This window comes from Pelobates fuscus, chromosome 3 (assembly GCF_036172605.1).
Source record: "Pelobates fuscus isolate aPelFus1 chromosome 3, aPelFus1.pri, whole genome shotgun sequence".
NCBI lineage: Eukaryota > Metazoa > Chordata > Amphibia > Anura > Pelobatidae > Pelobates > Pelobates fuscus.
The window spans coordinates 216,623,258-216,648,729 of NC_086319.1; the positions used below are offsets into that span (position 1 = coordinate 216,623,258).

A 25,472-nucleotide genomic window follows, 5' to 3' on the forward strand; every position below is an offset into this window, starting at 1 on the left:
CGGCCTGCTGGAGGTCATTTTGCAGGGCTCTGGCACTGCTCCTCCTGTTCCTCCTTGCACAAAGGCGGAGGTAGTGGTCCTGCTGCTGGGTTGTTGCCCTCCTACGGCCTCCTCCACGTCGCCTGATGTACTGGCCTGTCTCCTGGTAGCGCCTCCATGCTCTGGACACTACGCTGACAGACACAGCAAACCTTCTTGCCATAGCTCGCATTGATGTGCCATCCTGGATGAGCTGCACTACCTGAGACACTTGTGTGGGTTGTAGACTCCGTCTAATGCTACTGTGGTGGAAGCTCGGTAGAAATTAAATTTAGTAGGCCGAGATTTCCACGTGGCATATGTGTATGTTGGTGTATCAGTTAGTCAGTTACACGTAGCTAAGATACAATCAACAGTGTACTGAGCAAGTGCAGGAATGCAGGAACTGAAAACACTTCCCCTCCTCCATTGTTCTGGGTGAGCCATGTGGTCTAACAGGTAAGGGAAGTTAGGCTTTGTTCAGCTGATTGGGTAAAGAGTATATGTGGGTAGAGTTAACTATAGGAGGAGCTATATGTCTATATCATGCATTTACACAGTCAGTTCTGGGCTCAGACTTTGCTGTTTTTTGGTGACATTAGTCCCTCTGAGCCCCGGTCGGTGAATCAAATAAAGAATCTCTTCCTTCCTGAAGAAACCTGTGTCCACTTCTCTGTGCTTGGCTTCCGTCAGTTTCTCCGGTATCATTTGGTGCAATTGGCCGGGAAGCTCATCGTTCAACGGTAGCTGAGAAGCAGAGGCGTGAGAAGGTCTATCTTTGCCCACGCTCCCTACGGCTGCACCACTGAACTTCTGCGTGGACCTCCTTTCGTCTCGGCGCCACTGGTCTGTTGTCCAGGAGATCATCGGCCTCTACGTAGTAAGTGCTGGGGTGCCCCCGTCGATGAGTGTGAACCCAGGTTCAGGAACGAGGAGGTAAGACGACCACTGTTTTAGACGGTGGACCCACTAGGGGTATTGGATACCGATTGTGCGGTAGGCCCATAATGGGTTATTTGTGTATGGAATCTGCCCCCTCCAGTGGAGGGAAGGAGCGAAGGCGCACCGCTCGTAATTAAACGCCCTGTAGTCAGCCCGTTTAATTTTGGTTTGGAGTCAGGCTGGGTTCTGTGTAAATAGCCCAAGCCGGACACCGGTGTCTTGTCTAGACTAGCGTTCTAGGGTGTATATTACGTTCGCTAGGTCGGAGGGACCGGGAGACTAAGCGGCGTCTGTGTAAATTCGGTCCGCTAGATCTCAACCTATCTTGGCTAAGTGGGAAGGCGTGTAAATTTGGAACCCACTAGACTTTTGATAGAGTATATAGACTAAGAGGGTGCTGTTGTAAATTCCGCCCTCTAGTTCGCTATATGTGGTGCTTGGGCAGCGTGGCTAACCAAAACGGATGTAAATTGTTTTAGGTAGTCCATCGAGGTACTGGCCAATAGATTAGTTGGGAATTGTAAATGTGTTAAAGATTGTTGTAGTAGCGTGTATATCTTGCTAGATAGCGTGAGCTCTGCCGTCTAGCGAGAGTGTGAATAGTGTGTAACTGTATTATAGCGCACGGTACCATAACCATGTATAATTACTGATACTGTAAATAACTACTAATAACTGTCGTCTATGTTGTATGTTTAACACCATAACCACTACTAATTGAACTGTGACTTTAAATTGTACTCTAACCAATGCTAACCGTACTATAACTACTGTTTGTAAAGACGATGTTACTGGGGTATGTTATAGACGGGTAATTCAGATATAGGGAATTATAGCATGGGTGACTGTATAGTTTCGCCAAGAGGCGCAGTAATAGTTATTTAGTGACTGGTGTAACAGCTGTGTGTGTATGGGAATTCCCTGAGTGTTTTGTTGTGTGCGTTTCGCTTAGTAACTGTACCACGTGGTGTTGTTGCCAAGGGGAACGGGTGTGACCGTTGGAAGTGTGTTTGTTTTGCTTTTGTTGGAGACGACGCTCCGTTGTTAAGTATGGGTGCGTCGGATTCAAAGATTAATAATCCCTTAGAATGTATGCTAAATAACTTTAAAAAAGGTATATAATGTGTGTGATTTGGGGGTTAAATTGGCTCCAAATCACCTGACTACCTTATGTAGTAGAGAATGGCCTCTGTGGTAATCTGTCTTGATTTAAATCTAGTGCAGCGTGTACATGTGGCTGTATCTATTATGCTTGAATTCTATGACCAGTTTCCATATTTTGACTGTTTAAAACAGTTTGTGTTACTAGATGGTTACCAAAACTGGTTTGTCCATCCCCAATGGAATCTGACCCATCTGACCATCCCTCAACTAAATTCTTTAGCAAGAACTGGTGCAGCTGGTATGTCCACCTGTGCTCTATTGTCCCTGGCTCTCAGATGCCTGTCCCCTTGCTTTAAGCCCTCCATTTCTGTGCCTACCTACCCCCCAACTGGTTCTTTGTACCCTGAGGCCCTTTTTGGTGGAAGGGTATTTAAGTGGTTTTTTTTATTATTGTTCAGTTTTATTATTAGCAGTCAAAATTGTGAGGAGAATTCTTAATAACAGTAACTGAGTCCACTGAATCAGATAATTCTCAGCAATTATCATAACCACTGACAATACCATAACCACTGAAAACACCATAACCACTGACAACACCATAACCACTGACAACACCATAACCACTGACAACACCATAACCACTGACAACACCATAACCACTGACAACACCATAACCACTGACAACACCATAACCACTGACATAACACTATAATTACTGAGCCTTGTGTGCTTTTAGTAACAGTAAATTAGTTTTGAAAAACAACTGGATGAAATGGTCAATGGTATAGGACGCTGGAATACACTTTTACCATTTTTGGTTACTGGTCAGGCTCCTCCTAGCCCTGTCCGAAACATTTTGTTAACCGAGTTACTGACCAGTAAAATTAATTTATCCATTTCCACCTACCTCACCACTCCCCGACCGGAACCTATGACTAAACAACCCTATCTAAGTCCCACCCTAACCTGACAAACAACAACTCAGCATTTGTCAGCCAGACCCAAGGTGATATCAAAAGAAAATTGCTAAAGTTAAAGGGATTTGTAGGAATGTCCATATCACAGTTAATGGAAATTGCAAGCCAGGTGTATATGAACAGGGAGATTGAAACAAAGCAGGAGGAAGAACGTAAAATGAGGATGAAGCTATCATAAGTGTAGAGAGACAGGGAAGGGAGGTGAATAGAGGAGTTGAGAATAGGCTGAGTAAGGGAGGAAGTAGGAATCACTGTGCGTATTGTAGAGAGGAAGGATATTGGAAAAGTGACTGCCCACAGAGGGAATATAAAGCAAGTTATAGATAAGTTATAGATAAGACAAGAGAGAAGGTTACGAGATGGTTACAGAGGTGGCTATAGAGAAAGTCTTGCAGGGAATGACAGTAGTAACAGAGGAGGTGTTCAGGGAAGTAGATACTATTCCCCTACCCAGAGATTAAGGGATAGAGAAGATAGAGATTTTGCCGGTCTGGCTGACACTGTCATGGAAGACTATTGATACCGACTGGGCTCCATCCCCTTTAGCCGAGTGCAGCCTATGGTCGATGTATCAATAGAGGGAAAGAGGAGCTCTTTCATGATTGACACTGGTGCTGAGTACTCTGTGGTAACTAACCTAGTTGCTCTTCCTTCAGGAAGACTATAACTATGATAGGAGCTACTGGGAAAAGTGCTGCTAGACCAATTCTCAGGAGTCATACTTGTATTCTAGGAGGCCATTTTGTTAAGCACCAGTTCCTATATATGCTGGAGTGTCCAGTTCAGCTTCTAGGACGAGATCTATTATCAAAGCTTCAAGCCCAGATAACTTTTAAACCCAACGGATCAATGTCTCTGAAGTTTAATAGATCACCAGGCATAATATCAGTATCGGTGCAAAGGGAAGAAGAATGGCACTTCTACTCTATAATAACAAATACAGACCCTAAGAGTGATGAATCCTTATTTGACATTTCAAGAATATGGACAGAGAATAATCCTCCAGGACTTGCTTGCAATATTCCACCAATACACATTGAATTAAAGCTTGGAGCGTATCCTGTTAGCCTTAGTTAGTACCATATATTATAGAGGGCTAAGGAAAATATACAAACCTATGTGGATAAGTGTGTAAAGTATGACATCCTAAAATTCTGTACCTCCCCTTGGAACACTCCATTATTACCTGTTCAGAAGCCGGGATCAGATGAGTATCATCCTGTACAAGATCTAAAAGCAGTTAATAATGCAGTAGTCAATATACACCCAGTGGTACCCATCCCCTATAATCTGCTTGCTTTAATGCCACGTGGGGCAACCTACTATACCTTCCTAGACCTCAAAGATGCTTTCTTTTGTTTCTGGGTTACTGCTGAAAAATTATGTATGGGCATCTACCTTCCATACTCAGTAATTTAGGAGGAGATTTATGTCAGTTTGATGAAGGTACAGAAATAGGTGCAAGATAGGTTACCTGTGAACATATATCCACCTGTTCATTCTTACCATCCAGGGGATCAAGTGTGGATAAAAGAATGGAACACTGTTCCATTAGGTTCCAAGTGGAGAGGTCCCTATGTTGTTCTTTTATCTACCCCAACAGTTGTAAAGGTTGTAGAAGTGACTCCGTGGATTCATCACTCTAGGGTAAAAACCATCGGCAGATTCCTGACAAGCTACCATAGATCCAGAGAATCCTTGCAAGATCCGGTTAAAGCGTGTGACCCAGTTGGATTAAAAGTGTTTTTTGCGAAGACAATATTGTTAAAAGGGAACATCAACAAAGATCTACAAGTAGGTGTTTTGACGGCCACAATAAAGCCTGACCTCCTACCATTGTTAAGCCAGAGGAAAAACCTCTGTGAAGAAAAGTGAGGATCAGGAAGGACTCTTCCCTGCAGCCCTCACATCCTGGAAGCTGAGGTGCCATTGCACGGTCGAAGAGTCAGGACGAAGATGTCAGGAGTGATGTGTTTGATAATGTGTATATTTGTGTTTTTTAATTATTCAGGAAGGTAGAGGTACAGACACACCAGGCTGTGAGGTTTGCATTAAGACTATGAAAACGGGCAATCATATTTCCCAGACCCTTATTTGGCATTCACAATATGAGTGTAAAGGACATGTATCTAAGTGTAGATACTTGAGTATAGATTATAGTGTATGCCATCTAAGAGCAGGAGAACCTAGGTGTTTTAGTCCAGAGTATCAACCCCGTACAATTTGGTTGACTATTTGGAATGGAGACTCACAGGGGACCCTGATAAATAAGACCATACTAGAAACCGTACAACCTTCAGGTGTTCTGCTATTTGATGCATGTAAGGCGATATCAGGTGGTAGGAAACCATGGAATGTATGTGGTGATCTTAAATGGGAAAGAACGTATGGGTCTAATGATAAATATATTTGCCCCAGTAGTAAGTACAAATATATGGATCCAAAGTGCCCAAATAAAGATATAATTATTGTCCGTATTGGTCCTGTGTAGGGTGGGCAACCTTGGGACAGACAGTAGATAAGGATATGATCGTCACTAAGTTGCCTACCAAGCCATATTGTAAGTCTAGGGAGTGTAACCCAGTCCATATACTTATCAATGACCCAGAACGATTCATAGATAGGTTTGGGAACTTATTTGGGTTCCAGATATATGGAACAGGTTTGGATCCTGGGACAATATTATTTATATGAATAGAGACCGATACTGTAGCAACCCAGACTCATCAGGTCTTTCATTCCTTCTATGAGGAGATGAGTGTGGAAAATAAGATCCCCCATAATGCGAAAAACCTATTTATAGATCTAGCCGAAAGCATTGCTGGTAGTCTTAATGTAACCAACTGCTATATGTGTGGAGGTACTAACATGGGAGACCAATGGCCATGGGAAGCAAAGGAGGTAATGTATTCTGGTTCTGAGGCAGTTGAACAGTTAATATCTTCTCAGACTGATTATCAAGTGAGTGTTAGAGGTAAATCTGAGTGGCGATTAAAGACCTCCATTATAGGTTATGATTGCATAGCAAGGAAAAGAATAATGTTTAATACATCTGTAGGAGAATTGACTTGTCTAGGGCAAAAAGCTTATAATGATAGTACAAAAGATACAACTTGGTGGTCAGCTTCAAATGTCTCAGAACCACCTAATCTGTTTGCAATTTATACCAATTTATAGGATGTGTGGTTTGACCTATCTGCTACATCTAGTTGGAAAGCCCCAGCAAATTTGTACTGGATCTGTGGTAAGAAAGCCTATTCGGAGTTACCACAGGACTGGGAAGGGGCATGTGTATTAGGTATGCTCAGACCATCCTTCTTCTTGTTGCCAATTGAAACAGGAGAGACCTTGGGAGTTAAGGTTTATGATGTGAGAGTGTCATAGAGAGCACGACAGAAAGGAAAACAGCTGCGCATGTAATGGCTGTTTGCAAGTATGAACCCTTAGCCCAGAGAGAATATATTCAGAATGAGGAGTGCTGAAGGAATTTGTAATGATGCTAAGATGCTTACGAGGTCTGTTCTGATTCATGGCAACTTGAGGTGTAAGTAAGCGATGATTAGGTGATGCATCTGGAATTATTATATATATCAGAAGCATCAAAGGGGGGAATGTGGTGGAAGCTCGGTAGAAATTACATTTAGTAGGCCGAGATTTCCACGTGGCATATGTGCATGTTGGTGTATCAGTTAGTCAGTTACACGTAGCTAAGATACAATCAACAGTGTACTGAGCAAATGTCTATATCATGCATTTACACAGTCAGTTCTGGGCTCAGACTTTGCTGTTTTTTGGTGACATTAGTCCCTCTGAGCCCCGGTCGGTGAATCAAATAAAGAATCTCTTCCTTCCTGAAGAAACCTGTGTCCACTTCTCTGTGTTTGGCTTCCGTCAGTTTCTCCGGTATCACTACCACTAGAGTGAAAGCACCGCCAGCATTCAAAAGTGACCAAAACATCAGCCAGGAAGCATAGGAACTGAGAAGTGGTCTGTGGTCACCACCTGCAGAACTACTCCTTTATTGGGGGTGTCTTGCTAATTGCCTATAATTTCCACCTGTTGTCTATCCCATTTGCACAACAGCATGTGAAATTGATTGTCACTCAGTGTTGCTTCCTCAGTGTTGTTTGATTTCACAGAAGTGTGATTGACTTGGAGTTACATTGTGTTGTTTAAGTGTTCCCTTTATTTTTTTGAGCAGTGTACATAAATAAAAATCTAAACACCTTAGACTCTAGGCAGGGCTTGACCATTTTGCTTGGAATCTAGGAACCAGCTAAAAAAGTTAGGAGCCAGGTGTTTCAACTCCAAAACTACTATTCTAAAGGGATATTATAGTCACCAGAATCACTACAGCTTAAGGTAGTTCTGTAGTCTATATCCCGTGACAGTCACTCAGACAGCCTCTAGAGGTGCTTCACACTATTCAGCATCTACGTTAATGCTCCCTATAGGGATGCATTGATTCAATGCATCTTTATGATAAGAAGTTGATTGGCGCAATGGCATTTTGCCGTGCATGCCCAATAGTCTCCCAATGCTTTCCTATGGGGAAGCATTGGATTGGCTGTGATCGTCAAGATTGATGATCTCCTCAATGGAGGTAGGGCCAGCTGCGGCGTCACTAGCACAGTGTGGGAAAAAAAAGTGGTGAGTAAAAAACACCTTTCCCAGGTAATTGAAGGGGGGCAGATTATCTACAGATACACACTCACAAATAATTACTTTTTTATTTTAATTTAAATACACTCAGCCTCTCTACCTTTTGGAGAGCTGGAGTGGATAGGCTTTCCCTGGGGTCCAGTGGGTCTGCTGTCATCTCCCTGTTTAGTGAGCTGGGGGCCGGAATGACGTCATAACCCGGCTCCCAGCATCACTGCACGGCACGCAAGTGGGCAGAGCAGGGAGAATTACAGCTCCCTCTCTCGCTGCTTCTGCGCTTAGTCAGTCGCCCACCTCCCTCAGCTCTGTGTTCCGGCCGCTCACTGCCTGCCTCAGCCCTCCGTGAGGAACAGGCCCTCAGGGCTGAACAGGCCCACAAATCATAGGCGCCAGGACAAATTTCCTGCTCGCCATGGCGACCTGGGATTTGTCAAGCCCTGGGTAAGCCACAACTGCTTCAGATGAATCTGGTTTTACTATGTTTATTTGAAGATCATATAACCCTTATTAATAAAGTCTAGTGTATGGTCTTTGAAGAGACCATGGAATATTAAAGGATTATTTCTTGATCGCCATGGTGACCTGGGATTTGTCAAGGCCTGTTCTAAGGTTTTGTTGTTGTTGTTGTTTTTTTAACTGATCACGTTAGACACACCCAGATAATCCCAAAATCTTTTACTGTTAAAGGACCACTCTAGTGCCAGGAAAGCATACTCGTTTTCCTGGCACTAGAGTGCCCTGAGGGTGCCCCCACCCTCAGGGACCTCCTCCCGCCCGGCTCTGGAAAGGGGAAAGGGGTTAAATCTTACCTTTTTCCAGCGCTGGGCGGAGAGCTCTCCTCCTGCTCTCCTCCTCCGATCCGCCTCTTCTCCTCCCAGTCGGCTGAATGCGCACGCGCGGCAAGAGCTGCGCGCATTCAGCCGGTCACATAGGAAAGCATTCATAATGCTTTCCTATGGACGCTTGCGTGCGCTCACTGTGATTTTCACAGTGAGAATCACGCAAGCGCCTCTAGCGGCTGTCAGTGAGACAGCCACTAGAGGAAAAAGGGGAAGGCTTAACTAATTGATAAACATAGCAGTTTCTCTGAAACTGCTATGTTTATAAAACAATTAGTTAACCCTAGCTGGACCTGGCACCCAGACCACTTCATTAAGCTGAAGTGGTCTGGGTGCCTAGAGTGGTCCTTTAAGTGTGCCTTGAGGAGCACTGCATTAAATTAATATCTTTATACATGGTATTTAATACCAGTTCAAGGTGGCCTTTACTTTCTTTATTCAGCTCATAAGCTGTAGATTGCAATTTCTATTCTATTCAAAGCTATGACATTCATCATATCCACTCATGCACCATTTGTTTTGAGTTGGAAAAAAAAAAAAAATGTAAAAAACCAAAGGGATTTTGCATTACCATTTTATACCTATTCAAGGCTGTTATGGTGCTAATAGTGCCCTGGTACCACCCTCCCCTTTACACCTATACAAACAGTTTTAGAAATGTGTGATCTCTAACCTGTCTTCTAAATGCTGCTCCGCTTACCTGCCAGGAGCTCGCTTTACTGTCTCTGAATAGTTTATTATACATTATGTTGGAAAACACTGAAAATAAAATCAAACAATGGCAATGGTGGGTGTCCCTAGTGATCCTCCACAGCAGGGGTTCCCAACCCAATCATCAAGTACCCCCTACCAGTCCAGAATTTTCCATGGCAATGCTCCAAGTCACTTGCAAGAGTTAACTCTGGCCTCAGAAGCTGCTAGAGTTTACTCTTACCATTGCACCACCAGGGCTTCTCCACTGGACCAACAGGAATTGCCTTGTACTGTCTCCTCTCCCAGGCAAAGGTAATGCCAGGGTCTTACCTGGAGGTGGGAGTCTGTAGCACAGATATGTTTGCTCACCCTTGCAGATAGACACAGTTCAAGTTGTCCAGGTAAGAAGCCACCTGGACTGAATCTGTGCACGGGGGCTGTGCAGGAAAGGTGTTCCAAAGCAGTACCAACAAGGTCACATACAGCAGGATAGTCAAGGGATAGCCAAAGTCAAGGGATGCCAGAGGTCAGGATAAACATAGCCGAAATCAATATGGAATAAAAGTTCAGGAGACTGGAAAACAGGACCTGAACACATACCACAGGATCAAAGACTTGATAATGTTCTCTGGGAGGGGCAGTTTATATACCCAGCAGATGAATGATCAGTCTCAGGTGAAGCACAGCAATGACCATAGAATAAGTCCAGCCCCCCACTGCTGCAGACAAAGCCAGGAATAATAGGGCTAGAACAACTCAAAAGAATTGGAACTGCTGTGGCTCAACGGTAGAGAGCAGGCCCAGGACAGCAAAGAACCCGGGTTCAGATTCCCTGTTTGGCACTTGTGGGGCGACTGCATCTGGATGGCCCAGGGTTTATCCTGAAGGAAGAGGGGATATGAAAATATTATTATTTTTAAGTTTATATTTATTAATCTCCTCTCCGATCCCCCACAAACCCACACACTGCCCCCCAACACACACTGTCCCCCATACAAACACACTATACCCCTCACACACATGGCTACCCATACACGCACACTGTACCCCTCACACACACACTGCCCCCATACATAGACCCTTCCCCCCACACTGCACCCCTCACACACACTACATCCTTCACACACACTACATCCTTCACAAATACGATGCACCCAGTACACACACACTTGCAGACCCCGGGTAAGTTGTCAAACTGTTCTTAAACAGTTTGACTACTAACCCTGGGAGGGCACCAAAGCACTCCTGGCACCATAAACACTACAGAGTGCTGTAGTGGTTAATGTGCCTGGATTATTTCTTTAAAGGAGCACTATAGTGGCAGGAAAACAAACTCGTTTTCCTGGAACTATTGGGTTAATAGGTCCCCCCCCCCCCCCCCCTCAGTTCCCCCCTATCGCTGGGCTCAAGGGGTTAAAACCCCTTCAGCTACTTACTTTAATCCAGCGGTGACCTCTCCTCCCCCTGCCAACGTCAGCTCCGAATGCGCATGCGTGGCCAGAGTCACGCGCGCATTTAAACCACCCATAGGAAATCATTACTCAATGCTTTCTTATGGACGTCAGTGTGTCCTCAGTGCGATTTTCGAATTGTGGATCGCGGAAGCGGCCTCTAGTGGCTCTCAAGGAGACAGCCACTAGAGGCTGGATTAACCCTCAATGTAAACATAGCAGTTGTTCTGAAACTGCTATGTTTACAGCTGCAGGGTTAAAACTAGGGGGACCTGGCACCCAGACCACTTCATTAAGCTGAAGTGGTCTGGGTGCCTATATTGGTCCTTTAAATAATCTACCAGTGCCCCTCCCGAGATTTAGGTTCCGGATCCGCCCCTGACAAGGAAACATTTCTGCAGAACTGGGGCCCAGTATATACCGCAGCGCTGTACATATATACAACCTAGAATTTTTTTTATCTTGGGACGGCTTGGAAAAATATTGAAATAATAAGGGCGCCTTGAACATAAAAAGTTTGGGAACTACTGCCTTAGACACAACTGGGAAATCCATAAATCCTGGACTGTTAGGGGTTACTTGAGGACTGCATTGGGAAGCCCTGCTCTACAGGATGTATGGTGGCTGTCACCAGCATTTTCTGCATCATTGCATCCTCAGTGATTTCAATGGAAATGTTTGAGATTCAAAAGTGTGGCTTTGAAATGTGAAGATGCACCTCAGTGGGACCTGCTCAGACTGCACCAGGATACCTTCCTGTTAATTATGATATCAAGTCCTGGCTGACAATGGTGGTGCTGTCTTTAAAATCAAATTGCACACTTGTGTACTGCAGAGTTTTTTCTGTGCTCCTTTCTTGTCATACCCAAGTTGTATTTTAAAAGAAAACTCTCACCTTCCTAAAAAAAACTAATTGTAGTTGTTAAGGGGTCAGGACTCTGTAGAGGCTGGATTATCTTCAGGGTTGACACATTTTCTATTGGTTTGAGAATGAAGTTTGACTACAGTGGGGAGGGGAGTTACTAGAGAATTCATGGTACCATAACCACTACTGCAAGCTGTCATGTTTATGGCGCCTAAAGTTTAGCTTTAAATGTACCCACTAATTACGTATGCTGGATTTGTATCTTATTTTAGTTTGAAAAGTAAAATGTTTATCTTTTTTCTTAAGGCAAAGAATCATGTTTAAACATGAAAGAAGAAAACAAAAGGTATGTGTTTGTCCAAAAATTCTAGAAATTATGAAAATAGTTGGCTTATTAAACTGTAACATTGTAAAATGGAGGCTGAATAATGCATAAGTGATAGAAGGTCAACTACATTAAAGAAACACTATATGGTCATGAGCACAAACAAGTACTCCTGACCCTAAAACAATCATTTAGGTGGCTTGCCGCCCCCCCTTCCCTTTCCACCTTTAAAATACGTAAATGTACCTTATGACATTATCAGAATTGCTGACATTATCATAATTAAATTATGTCAGCCAATCCAATGCTTTCCCAAAGCATTGGATTGGCTGAAATCGTCAGGAGAAAGGATGAGCCAAACGCTGGCTTGGCCAATCAGCATCTCTTGATAGAGATGCATTGAATCAATGCATCTCTATCAGGAAAGTTCAGCATCTGTGCAGCACTGCCCCAGGAAACACCTCCAGTGGCCACTGCAGGTGTCCCTAGGAGGCAATGTAAACATTGCATTTTCTCTGAAAAGGCAGTTTCTACATGAAAATGCCCGCAGGTTATGATTATACTCACCAGAACAACTACATTAAGCTGCAGTTGTTCTGGTGACAATAGTGTCCCTCTAAAAAGAACAAAAACTAGAGCACTCTCATGTCGATTTGTTTATTCCCTCTGATTTTATTTTATTATTTTGCAATAATGAAAGTGGCAATGTCTCGTTTTTTTTTATTTTTTTGGTATAAATAGATAACCGGGCTTCCATCTGTACCTGGGGCCGTATTTAGTGGCCCGACTGACTGATAAGTAGGGATGCACCAAAATCCCTTTCCCTTCTCTGTACCCTCTCCCCCCCCCTATGTTTCTCTCCCCTCTCTCTTTGTGTGTGTTCTTTCCTCCCTCCTCCCCAGTCCCATAGTGTTCTTCCTCACCTCCCCTGTACCATAGTGTTCTTTTCCCCCTCCCCTGTCCCATAGTGTTCTTTCCCCACTCCCCATCCCATAGTGTTCTTTCCCACCTCCCCTGTCCCATAGTGCAGTATTCTTGACTTTTCATGTTATCGTTACTATATTTCAATGTGATATATAATCATCTCAATTGTCAATGCAAGTATGTCTGTTGAACTATGCACTACAAAAAAAAAAAAAATATATATATATATAAAAAAAAAAAAAAAAAAAAAAATATATATATATATTGACCTGTTTTGCCCGAAAATTTCGGTGCATCCTTACTGATAAGCTTTGTATTATGATCAAAGTGAATACTGCCCTTTAAAGCACTGTTGCTTAATTAACACGTTTAACCGTGGTGATACTCCGAGAGAGGAAGACCCGCAGGGCTTGAAAAGTCCCAGATCTGGTCTCCCCGCATGCTTTCCTGCAACGATTGGTTCTTGGCTGTGCATGCTGCCCATCCTTGATTACTGTGTGATTGACAGGGACAGAGGCAATTGTATATTTATTTATGGAACACAATTTATTCTTCTTGATTCTCCTCGTAGCTGGAAGAAGAGCTGATCAGTGATTATAACCCTTTCCCCCAGTAACTAGACGACACATAGTTCTGGGAGTACAACTGTTTTTATTGAGCCTAATGCAGCCATTTATGCACAGACCCCCAGCATGGGGTCTCCATTCAATACACACAGAGCCCATAATCTTTTATTTTATTTTTGGTAATCTCTTTACCACTGACTCAACAAATGTTTTTTACTTTTATTTGGTCTTTACCACTAGTAAGTAAGCTTATTGCTTAGCTCAGGCTCATAACTGTGACATATTTAAATGGGCACATTACTCATGCTGGTTGTCAAACAAGTTTATTTTTTTTACATTTTTTTTGTCAATCTCTGTTTAATTGAGGCAGATGATAAGTACATTGCGCAAAGTAAAGATTCAAACAAGCGCATACACGTGGATAGAAAAGAAGGATATCACAAGTTAAGAAAGCTTTTAAGAGTAAACTCCTAGTAGTAGCTGCTTCTTTTTTAAGTTATATAGGTAAGTAACGTTAGATACAAACATAGCATGTAGAGCATCTTGTTCTCATCAAGATGGGACAGCTCCTCATTATGCTTTTGGAGTAAGGGATTAGCTTGACAACACCTTCCCACAGCATTGGATCGGACAACGTAGCAGCATTGAATGGCAGCCACAATCACTTGACTTAACACCAATTAACATCTCTTTGTGGGTGTAGTAAATAATAATGTCTTTGAGAGGAAGCCCCAGACAATGGACAAATTAAAAGAGTTCATCTCGGAAGCATTTATGGACACACACATATGTATAAAGAGAAATATATAGTTAAAGGGACACTATAGTCACTTGAACAACTTTAGCTTAATGAAGCAGTTTTGGTGTATAGAACATGCCCCTGCAGCCTCACTGCTCAATCCTCTGCCATTTAGGAGTTAAATCCCTTTGTTTATGAACCCTAGTCACACCTCCCTGCATGTGACGTTCACAGCCTTCCATAAACATTTCCTGTAAAGAGAGCCCTATTTAGGCTTTCTTTATTGCAAATTCTGTCTAATTAAGATTTTCTTATCCCCTGTTATTTTAATAGCTTGCTAGACCCTGCAAGAGCCTCCTGTATGTGATTAAAGTTCAATTTAGAGATTGAGATACAATTATTTAAGGTAAATTACATCTGTTTGAAAGTGAAACCAGTTTTTTTTTTTTTTTTCATGCAGGCTCTGTCAATCATAGTCAGGGGAGGTGTGACTAGGGCTGCATAAACAGAAATAAAGTGATTTAACCCCTAAATGACAGTGAATTGAGCAGTGAAATTGCAAGGGAATGATCTATACACTAAAACTGTGTTATTTAGCTAAAGTAATTTAGGTGACTATAGTGTTCCTTTAAGGATAAGCGCTAAGCTAAAGAACACTGGATACAAATGCCAGCAGACACTGTAATAATGGGGAACTTCCTTATCATAGTTACAAAGTTACATGAGCTGTGTGGCGAAACCAGCTTCGCCACTGTGAACTGGAGAGGCCTGGCTGCTAGCCTCCTGCCCGCTGACTATGGCCCCTGGACATATTGCACTTTAGAAACTATATTTGGGCATGTAATAATTTGTATTGCTGCTGCTGGCCCTTTAAAAGCAGCGATGGACATATTGGAACTTTTGGGACTACGGTACCTTTAAGACTGTGGAGCGTAGTACAGTAATCCTGCCTTTAATACTTTCATGTCATGTATGTATTTTTGTATGCAGTTAACCTGGGTTATATATATATATATGCAGCCTTCATCTGATTGTTCGGTAGAATCACTCCATTCATTGTATTGAGGAAACTACCGAACAACCAGACCACCCAGGATTAAGTGTGCCTCCAATTACCGTTTGCAACAATGTTGCAAACGGGTAATTGGCAATCATGTAATGTGTTCTGTGTCCTCTGGGTGGCCGCCATTCAGGAAACAACCACGTGGCGGCGGCCATCTTAAACTACCGAACAGCGGTGTTTTGCCGTCGAGTGTCTGGAACTAAAATCGGACACTTGACTAGGCAAACACCGCTGAGACCTCCATACTTCCAGAAATTCGTATGGAAACTACCGAATGACCCGCCGTTCGGTAGAAAGAACCCCACAAACAAGGGAATTCATTCAAACCCTCTCCAGGCTCTATAACACAGGCAATTCGCCTGTTTTCATTCCCTTGTTTGTGACCGACCGCAGGGCCAAAATGCATGGAACTGTTTTCGGATACTTTACCCATGCGGTCGGTCAAATCTTTGGAACTTCATATCTCCCGAACCATTCATCCGAATGACCTGATTCTTGGATATGTTGTCCCCCTGAATAAGGGCTATCAGGGGATACCTGTTTTGGAGGTGTAGCATAGGTATTTGGGGTACATCCAGGAATTGGGGAAAAAGGTGTACAGTATAATTGTGTTAAGTGTTAATCTAAGGGGAGGAAATGTGTGGGAGGTACATACATGTGATTGGTTAATTTCATCCTCCCCCTGGGAGTGTCCTGTATGTACTTGTTGGTAATAAAAGCCAGACTGGGTGTCCCAGTCTAGAGTTTTGCTTAACCCTCAAAGCGATGTGTCGTCTCGGTCTTTGGGGGAATGGGATTGTATGCTGACTGCCAAGAGTGTAAGCCGATGTCTGCTTTTCTTGTTCAGCTGTTCCAGTGTTCGTGTGGTTCCAGTCGGGAGAATGGTGTTTGCAGTAGCTGCCTGTGCATCTGGAAAGGGGATTATCGCCTAAACTGGGTTTTATCCTCTTGTAAGTGAAACGGTCCGTTACAATTGGTGGCAAGCGGCGGGATCGTTCCTACAACCAGAGGGACAGCTACAGACAACACCATTTCTGGATTACAAATTGAGGGCAACGCTAGTATCCGTACAGCGACCCTATCTACAAAGGAACTCAGAAAATGGAGGAGAAGTTGCAGGATAGATTGTACGGTTCCGTACTCCGGAGGTCTAGAGCAATGTCAGAAGAGGACATGTTGATGTACAGAGAGACTGTCAGAGCCGAATTGTGGGACGAAGCCCTAGAGGAAGTACAGTATTCACGAGGGGATCAGCGCCGCAGCAGAAGGCAGCGAATTCTGGCTAGAATGGCAGAGCGGATGCCCCTCCTGAGAAATCAGACCACAGAAAAGTGGGTGACCAGACTCGAGATTCTAGTATACGCAGAACTGGTGCTCGACGACGCATACCAGGCGCTACAGTGGTACGCGGCTCAGTGTGTCCCCAGGATGGCAGAGTATGAGTTCCCAGAAGGCGGAGATTACACTGGCCCCGGTCTATTTTGGGATAATAGTGGTGACGAGGACTTTGGGGAAGATACCGACTATCGTTTTTGGGACCTGTACGGCATCCGAGAGAACATGCTGGGTCTCTTTGGCGCTATTGGCCTCGAGGCAGACCTACGATATTTAGTTAACCAGGAATGGAACCTGGAGGGGGATTACCTGCGACTCATCAATGAGGCCTGGGAAGAGACAACCGGCCCTCCCGCCCAACAGCAACCAGCAGTACCCGAGGTAGCAGAGTTCCTAGACTGGTCCTGTGAGCAACCCCAGGGAGATGAAGGTGTCGTCCTTCCTCCCCAGCGGCAGGCTGAGTTACAGGGGGCAGAGGTTGTTGTTCCTGCCCCCCAGCAGCAAAGGGAGATGCCAAGAAGGCAGTGTGAAGGGAAGGGAGAGGAGAGCAGCGTCCTCCCTCCCCAGCGGCAATGTGTGCCCCAGGGAGCTGATGGTGTCGTCCATCCTCCCCAGCAGCCGTGTGTGTCCAAAGGAGCCGAAGGTGCAGTCCTTCCTCCCCAGCGGCAGGCTGAGTTACAGGGGGCAGAGGTTGTTGTTCCTGCCCCCCAGCAGCAAAGTGATATGCCAAGAAGGCAGTGTGAAGGGAAGGGAGAGGAGAGCAGCGTCCTCCCTCCCCAGCGGCAATGTGTGCCCCAGGGAGCTGATGGTGTCGTCCATCCTCCCCAGCAGCCGTGTGTGTCCAAGGGAGCCGAAGGTGCAGTCCTTCCTCCCCAGCGGCAGGCTGAGTTACAGGGGGCAGAGGTTGTTGTTCCTGCCCCCCAGCAGCAAAGTGAGATGCCAAGACGGCAGTGTGAAGCGAAGGGAGAGGAGAGCAGCGTCCTCCCTCCCCAGCGGCAGTGTGTGCCCCAGGGAGCTGATGGTGTCGTCCATCCTCCCCAGCGGCAGTGTGTCCTGCAGGGAGCAGAGACAGTCAGTCTCGCACCCCAGCAGCAGGACAAGAGAATGAAAGGGGAGACAGCTGGTCCCCCTTTCCACCAGCAGAGAGAGTGGCAGGGAGAGGAGCCTGCTAACCCCCCTCCCCAGCGGCAGTTTACCGTCCAGAGAGAGGAGCTTGTTACACCCTCTCTCCAGCGGCAGCCTAACTCACCAAGGGGAGATGTTAAGCCCCACAACTGTGCAGATGGGACCGTAGTCTCTGCACTTACAGCACAAGGGATAGGGACGGTCGGTCCTGTTCCCCAGCCTCAGTGTGATGGATCCAAAGGGGAGACAGTCGGTCTCCCCCTCCGGCAGTCGAGCTGCGCACCTAACGGGGAGACAGCCAGTCTCCAGCAACCAGACGCCCACCAGACTACTCCCGTGGTAGTGCTGGCAACAGGACAGAGTACCGCTGGTCTCTGCCCCCTCAGCAACCCACCAAGGCAGCCTACCCGTCTCCCACCCAGCAGTGGTGAAACACCAGAACTTGGACAAAATCCTTCCTCACCCAGATGTAGTAACCGGTTAGTGTGGGTGGGCTGCTCTGTTATTTCTGTTTTGTGGGTGGGTTGCTGGACTAACCAGGGCACTGACCGGCAGAAAGTCAGGTACCCTGTTAGTCTAATTGGCCAAGGGGAGAAATGTGGCGAAACCAGCTTCGCCACTGTGAACTGGAGAGGCCTGGCTGCTAGCCTCCTGCCCGCTGACTATGGCCCCTGGACATATTGCACTTTAGAAACTATATTTGGGCATGTAATAATTTGTATTGCTGCTGCTGGCCCTTTAAAAGCAGCGATGGACATATTGGAACTTTTGGGACTACGGTACCTTTAAGACTGTGGAGCGTAGTACAGTAATCCTGCCTTTAATACTTTCATGTCATGTATGTATTTTTGTATGCAGTTAACCTGGGTTATATATATATATATGCAGCCTTCATCTGATTGTTCGGTAGAATCACTCCATTCATTGTATTGAGGAAACTACCGAACAACCAGACCACCCAGGATTAAGTGTGCCTCCAATTACCGTTTGCAACAATGTTGCAAACGGGTAATTGGCAATCATGTAATGTGTTCTGTGTCCTCTGGGTGGCCGCCATTCAGGAAACAACCACGTGGCGGCGGCCATCTTAAACTACCGAACAGCGGTGTTTTGCCGTCGAGTGTCTGGAACTAAAATCGGACACTTGACTAGGCAAACACCGCTGAGACCTCCATACTTCCAGAAATTCGTATGGAAACTACCGAATGACCCGCCGTTCGGTAGAAAGAACCCCACAAACAAGGGAATTCATTCAAACCCTCTCCAGGCTCTATAACACAGGCAATTCGCCTGTTTTCATTCCCTTGTTTGTGACCGACCGCAGGGCCAAAATGCATGGAACTGTTTTCGGATACTTTACCCATGCGGTCGGTCAAATCTTTGGAACTTCATATCTCCCGAACCATTCATCCGAATGACCTGATTCTTGGATATGTTGTCCCCCTGAATAAGGGCTATCAGGGGATACCTGTTTTGGAGGTGTAGCATAGGTATTTGTGGTACATCCAGGAATTGGGGAAAAAGGTGTACAGTATAATTGTGGTAAATGTTAATCTAAGGGGAGGAAATGTGTGGCAGGTACATACATGTGATTGGTTAATTTCATCCTCCCCCTGGGAGTGTCCTGTATTTTGGAGGTGTAGCATAGGTATTTGGGGTACATCCAGGAATTGGGGAAAAAGGTGTACAGTATAATTGTGTTAAGTGTTAATCTAAGGGGAGGAAATGTGTGGGAGGTACATACATGTGATTGGTTAATTTCATCCTCCCCCTGGGAGTGTCCTGTATGTACTTGTTGGTAATAAAAGCCAGACTGGGTGTCCCAGTCTAGAGTCTTGCTTAACCCTCAAAGCGATGTGTCGTCTCGGTCTTTGGGGGAATGGGATTGTATGCTGACTGCCAAGAGTGTAAGCCGATGTCTGCTTTTCTTGTTCAGCTGTTCCAGTGTTCGTGTGGTTCCAGTCGGGAGAATGGTGTTTGCAGTAGCTGCCTGTGCATCTGGAAAGGGGATTATCGCCTAAACTGGGTTTTATCCTCTTGTAAGTGAAACGGTCCGTTACAATTGGTGGCAAGCGGCGGGATCGTTCCTACAACCAGAGGGACAGCTACAGACAACACCATTTCTGGATTACAAATTGAGGGCAACGCTAGTATCCGTACAGCGACCCTATCTACAAAGGAACTCAGAAAATGGAGGAGAAGTTGCAGGATAGATTGTACGGTTCCGTACTCCGGAGGTCTAGAGCAATGTCAGAAGAGGACATGTTGATGTACAGAGAGACTGTCAGAGCCGAATTGTGGGACGAAGCCCTAGAGGAAGTACAGTATTCACGAGGGGATCAGCGCCGCAGCAGAAGGCAGCGAATTCTGGCTAGAATGGCAGAGCGGATGCCCCTCCTGAGAAATCAGACCACAGAAAAGTGGGTGACCAGACTCGAGATTCTAGTATACGCAGAACTGGTGCTCGACGACGCATACCAGGCGCTACAGTGGTACGCGGCTCAGTGTGTCCCCAGGATGGCAGAGTATGAGTTCCCAGAAGGCGGAGATTACACTGGCCCCGGTCTATTTTGGGATAATAGTGGTGACGAGGACTTTGGGGAAGATACCGACTATCGTTTTTGGGACCTGTACGGCATCCGAGAGAACATGCTGGGTCTCTTTGGCGCTATTGGCCTCGAGGCAGACCTACGATATTTAGTTAACCAGGAATGGAACCTGGAGGGGGATTACCTGCGACTCATCAATGAGGCCTGGGAAGAGACAACCGGCCCTCCCGCCCAACAGCAACCAGCAGTACCCGAGGTAGCAGAGTTCCTAGACTGGTCCTGTGAGCAACCCCAGGGAGATGAAGGTGTCGTCCTTCCTCCCCAGCGGCAGGCTGAGTTACAGGGGGCAGAGGTTGTTGTTCCTGCCCCCCAGCAGCAAAGGGAGATGCCAAGAAGGCAGTGTGAAGGGAAGGGAGAGGAGAGCAGCGTCCTCCCTCCCCAGCGGCAATGTGTGCCCCAGGGAGCTGATGGTGTCGTCCATCCTCCCCAGCAGCCGTGTGTGTCCAAAGGAGCCGAAGGTGCAGTCCTTCCTCCCCAGCGGCAGGCTGAGTTACAGGGGGCAGAGGTTGTTGTTCCTGCCCCCCAGCAGCAAAGTGATATGCCAAGAAGGCAGTGTGAAGGGAAGGGAGAGGAGAGCAGCGTCCTCCCTCCCCAGCGGCAATGTGTGCCCCAGGGAGCTGATGGTGTCGTCCATCCTCCCCAGCAGCCGTGTGTGTCCAAGGGAGCCGAAGGTGCAGTCCTTCCTCCCCAGCGGCAGGCTGAGTTACAGGGGGCAGAGGTTGTTGTTCCTGCCCCCCAGCAGCAAAGTGAGATGCCAAGACGGCAGTGTGAAGCGAAGGGAGAGGAGAGCAGCGTCCTCCCTCCCCAGCGGCAGTGTGTGCCCCAGGGAGCTGATGGTGTCGTCCATCCTCCCCAGCGGCAGTGTGTCCTGCAGGGAGCAGAGACAGTCAGTCTCGCACCCCAGCAGCAGGACAAGAGAATGAAAGGGGAGACAGCTGGTCCCCCTTTCCACCAGCAGAGAGAGTGGCAGGGAGAGGAGCCTGCTAACCCCCCTCCCCAGCGGCAGTTTACCGTCCAGAGAGAGGAGCTTGTTACACCCTCTCTCCAGCGGCAGCCTAACTCACCAAGGGGAGATGTTAAGCCCCACAACTGTGCAGATGGGACCGTAGTCTCTGCACTTACAGCACAAGGGATAGGGACGGTCGGTCCTGTTCCCCAGCCTCAGTGTGATGGATCCAAAGGGGAGACAGTCGGTCTCCCCCTCCGGCAGTCGAGCTGCGCACCTAACGGGGAGACAGCCAGTCTCCAGCAACCAGACGCCCACCAGACTACTCCCGTGGTAGTGCTGGCAACAGGACAGAGTACCGCTGGTCTCTGCCCCCTCAGCAACCCACCAAGGCAGCCTACCCGTCTCCCACCCAGCAGTGGTGAAACACCAGAACTTGGACAAAATCCTTCCTCACCCAGATGTAGTAACCGGTTAGTGTGGGTGGGCTGCTCTGTTATTTCTGTTTTGTGGGTGGGTTGCTGGACTAACCAGGGCACTGACCGGCAGAAAGTCAGGTACCCTGTTAGTCTAATTGGCCAAGGGGAGAAATGTGGCGAAACCAGCTTCGCCACTGTGAACTGGAGAGGCCTGGCTGCTAGCCTCCTGCCCGCTGACTATGGCCCCTGGACATATTGCACTTTAGAAACTATATTTGGGCATGTAATAATTTGTATTGCTGCTGCTGGCCCTTTAAAAGCAGCGATGGACATATTGGAACTTTTGGGACTACGGTACCTTTAAGACTGTGGAGCGTAGTACAGTAATCCTGCCTTTAATACTTTCATGTCATGTATGTATTTTTGTATGCAGTTAACCTGGGTTATATATATATATATGCAGCCTTCATCTGATTGTTCGGTAGAATCACTCCATTCATTGTATTGAGGAAACTACCGAACAACCAGACCACCCAGGATTAAGTGTGCCTCCAATTACCGTTTGCAACAATGTTGCAAACGGGTAATTGGCAATCATGTAATGTGTTCTGTGTCCTCTGGGTGGCCGCCATTCAGGAAACAACCACGTGGCGGCGGCCATCTTAAACTACCGAACAGCGGTGTTTTGCCGTCGAGTGTCTGGAACTAAAATCGGACACTTGACTAGGCAAACACCGCTGAGACCTCCATACTTCCAGAAATTCGTATGGAAACTACCGAATGACCCGCCGTTCGGTAGAAAGAACCCCACAAACAAGGGAATTCATTCAAACCCTCTCCAGGCTCTATAACACAGGCAATTCGCCTGTTTTCATTCCCTTGTTTGTGACCGACCGCAGGGCCAAAATGCATGGAACTGTTTTCGGATACTTTACCCATGCGGTCGGTCAAATCTTTGGAACTTCATATCTCCCGAACCATTCATCCGAATGACCTGATTCTTGGATATGTTGTCCCCCTGAATAAGGGCTATCAGGGGATACCTGTTTTGGAGGTGTAGCATAGGTATTTGTGGTACATCCAGGAATTGGGGAAAAAGGTGTACAGTATAATTGTGGTAAATGTTAATCTAAGGGGAGGAAATGTGTGGCAGGTACATACATGTGATTGGTTAATTTCATCCTCCCCCTGGGAGTGTCCTGTATGTACTTGTTGGTAATAAAAGCCAGACTGGGTGTCCCAGTCTAGAGTCTTGCTTAACCCTCAAAGCGATGTGTCGTCTCGGTCTTTGGGGGAATGGGATTGTATGCTGACTGCCAAGAGTGTAAGCCGATGTCTGCTTTTCTTGTTCAGCTGTTCCAGTGTTCGTGTGGTTCCAGTCGGGAGAATGGTGTTTGCAGTAGCTGCCTGTGCATCTGGAAAGGGGATTATCGCCTAAACTGGGTTTTATCCTCTTGTAAGTGAAACGGTCCGTTACAAGCTGAATAGAGACAAATGTCCAATAAGTTAAGCCTTCCTTACATCTGCTTTTTCCTGTTGACCCAAAGAAGGCAAAAAATCCAGTTTGAATCACTTTCAATTTTGCAACAAACTAGGAAAAAAATTATTCTTGATCCCAGCATGGCAGTGTGATTTATCCTTGGATCAAGAACCTATTACCCTACAATTGAAAAATTATATCATTGAATATAATGTTTTTGTAAGTATGCATCTAGTTACTGTTTGAACATCTGTAGAGACTCTGATAAAACCACTTCTTCAGACAGAGAATTCCAAATCCTTATTGTTCTTACTGTAAAAAGGCCTTGGACTAAGTCTCCTTTCTTCCAGTCTATACTTGTGACCTCATGTCATATGTATAGTCCTGTTTATGAATAGATTGCAATTAAGACAATGGTTTGTATTGGCCCCAGATATATTTCTATAATGTTATCACATCCCCTCTGAGGCAATGTTTTTCTAAACAAAAGAGGTTTAAATGTGTTAATCTTTCTTCATAACTAAAATGTTCCATTCCTTTTATTAATTTTGTAGCCTGCCTCTGTACTTTTTCTTGTGCTATAATATCCTTCTTTAGAACAGATGCCCAAAATTGCACTGCATATTTAAACTACGATCTTACCAGTGATTTATAAAGTGTCAAATGAGAGGCAAAATGATATAAAAAATCAAGCCCTTTTTTATAAATGATAATACCTTTTATACATAACAATATACATGCTGATTGACATTCACTTTGTTGCCTAGTTTGTTGTCTATAACAATTCCCAAATCCTTGTTGTGTGATGTTATCCCTAATTCACTAGTACTAATAAGTTGCTTGTGCATTCTTTACCCCAAAGTGCCTAATTTTGCATTTTTCTACATTAAAGCGGCACTGTCATGCCGAACTTACCTTTCCTCAATCTCTTCCTCTTCTCCCCCTCTCTCAGGATCTGTTCTTCTTTTCTTCCTGTCTTCTTTGGTTTTCTATAAAATCATAAGACAACGTAGGGACTCTTTGTCTTATGGACGATTTCTCCGCTTGACCAGCTCAGACCAGCGGAGGAGCAAAGTGTGCTTCATTTCCGCTGGTCAGAGCAATTTTCCCATGATCCCTAGCGTTCCTCCCTGTTCCCACAATGCTTCCTGTCAGTACTGCCGAACGTCCTGTCACTTAGACAGAACTCCGGCAAAACTGCCGAATTGCATCCTAACAGAATGAGCACTGTTTCTCCATTGGTGTTAGGATGCAATTCGGTACTTTGATTGTATCGGAATTTCATTCTAATGAATGAAACTCCGATCCTATTCATTGCTGTGACTGCATCTTGCAGCCGCTTAGTAGATTCCCACGGTATCAGGGAGCTATCTACTAAAAGGCTGAAAGACCTAAATTGGTCTTTCAGCCAAATTTACTAATACTAAGTAAAGATTACTTAGTATTAGTAAATAATATGCCCCTACTCGCTATACCGCGAGTAGGGGCATGTCTAGTAAGCAGTGAGCAGCCTGTGGCTGCTCACTTAAAAAAAAAAAAAAAAAAAAAAAAACACCTAATAAACACTCCCCCCCCCTGGGCGGGGGTTAAAGATGGGGGGGGGACCTACTGTCCTCCCCCCTGGCCCCCTCCCCTGAGCGGTGGGTGGGGGCCCTAATAAAACAATAAGGGGGGGGACCTACTGTCCTCCCCCCCGGCCCCCACCCCTGAGCGGTGGGCGGGGGCCCTAATAAAACAATAAGGGGGAGGGGGGGACCTACTGTCCTCCCCCCCGGCCCCCACCCCTGAGCGGTGGGTGGGGGCCCTAATAAAACAATATGGGGGGGACCTACTGTCCTCCCCCCCCGGCCCCCACCCCTGAGCGGTGGGTGGGGGCCCTAATAAAACAATTAGGGGGGGGACCCCTAGTCACCTTGATGGGGGGGGGGGTTCATTTAGGGCCCCCACCCACCGCGCAGGGGTGGGGGCCAGGGGGGGAGGACAGTAGGTCCCCTACTCGCGGTATAGCGAGTAGGGGCATTGGGGAGATTTTAATCTCCCTTATGCTATTATGGGGGTCATATTGACCCCCATAGAGTGAGGGGGAGGACCAGGGGGGCTTATGAAGTGGTGGGGAGCTCTGCTCCCTGCCGCTTCTATAGTTACATATTACAAGGAGGGAGCTGCACGCCGGTAGCTCCCTCCTTGTAATAAACTGAACGAACAAACTAACACTGATACACAGTGTTAGTTTGTTCATCTGATTTTTTCTATTCATTCATTCGTCTGTCTGATGAATGAATGAATAGGTGAAATTCCCGTTCGCATGTCCAGGTGTTTCACTGGGCATGTGCGGGAATCTCACAGTCTGTGTAGTGTGGGCAGATGACGTGTCCCACAGGGACTTCATC

At 46.0% G+C, this 25,472-nt stretch overlaps 1 protein-coding gene across 1 annotated transcript in view; it reads left to right on the forward strand.

Annotated features, from left to right (window-relative positions):
* REDIC1 (regulator of DNA class I crossover intermediates 1) overlaps positions 1-25,472 on the forward strand; it is a 96,470-nt gene that overhangs the window by 10,279 nt on the left and 60,719 nt on the right. Inside the window, exon 2 of the mRNA XM_063448080.1 lies at positions 11,858-11,897. Coding sequence (XP_063304150.1) covers positions 11,858-11,897 — 40 coding nt within the window. The remainder of the gene's footprint in view (positions 1-11,857; positions 11,898-25,472) is intronic.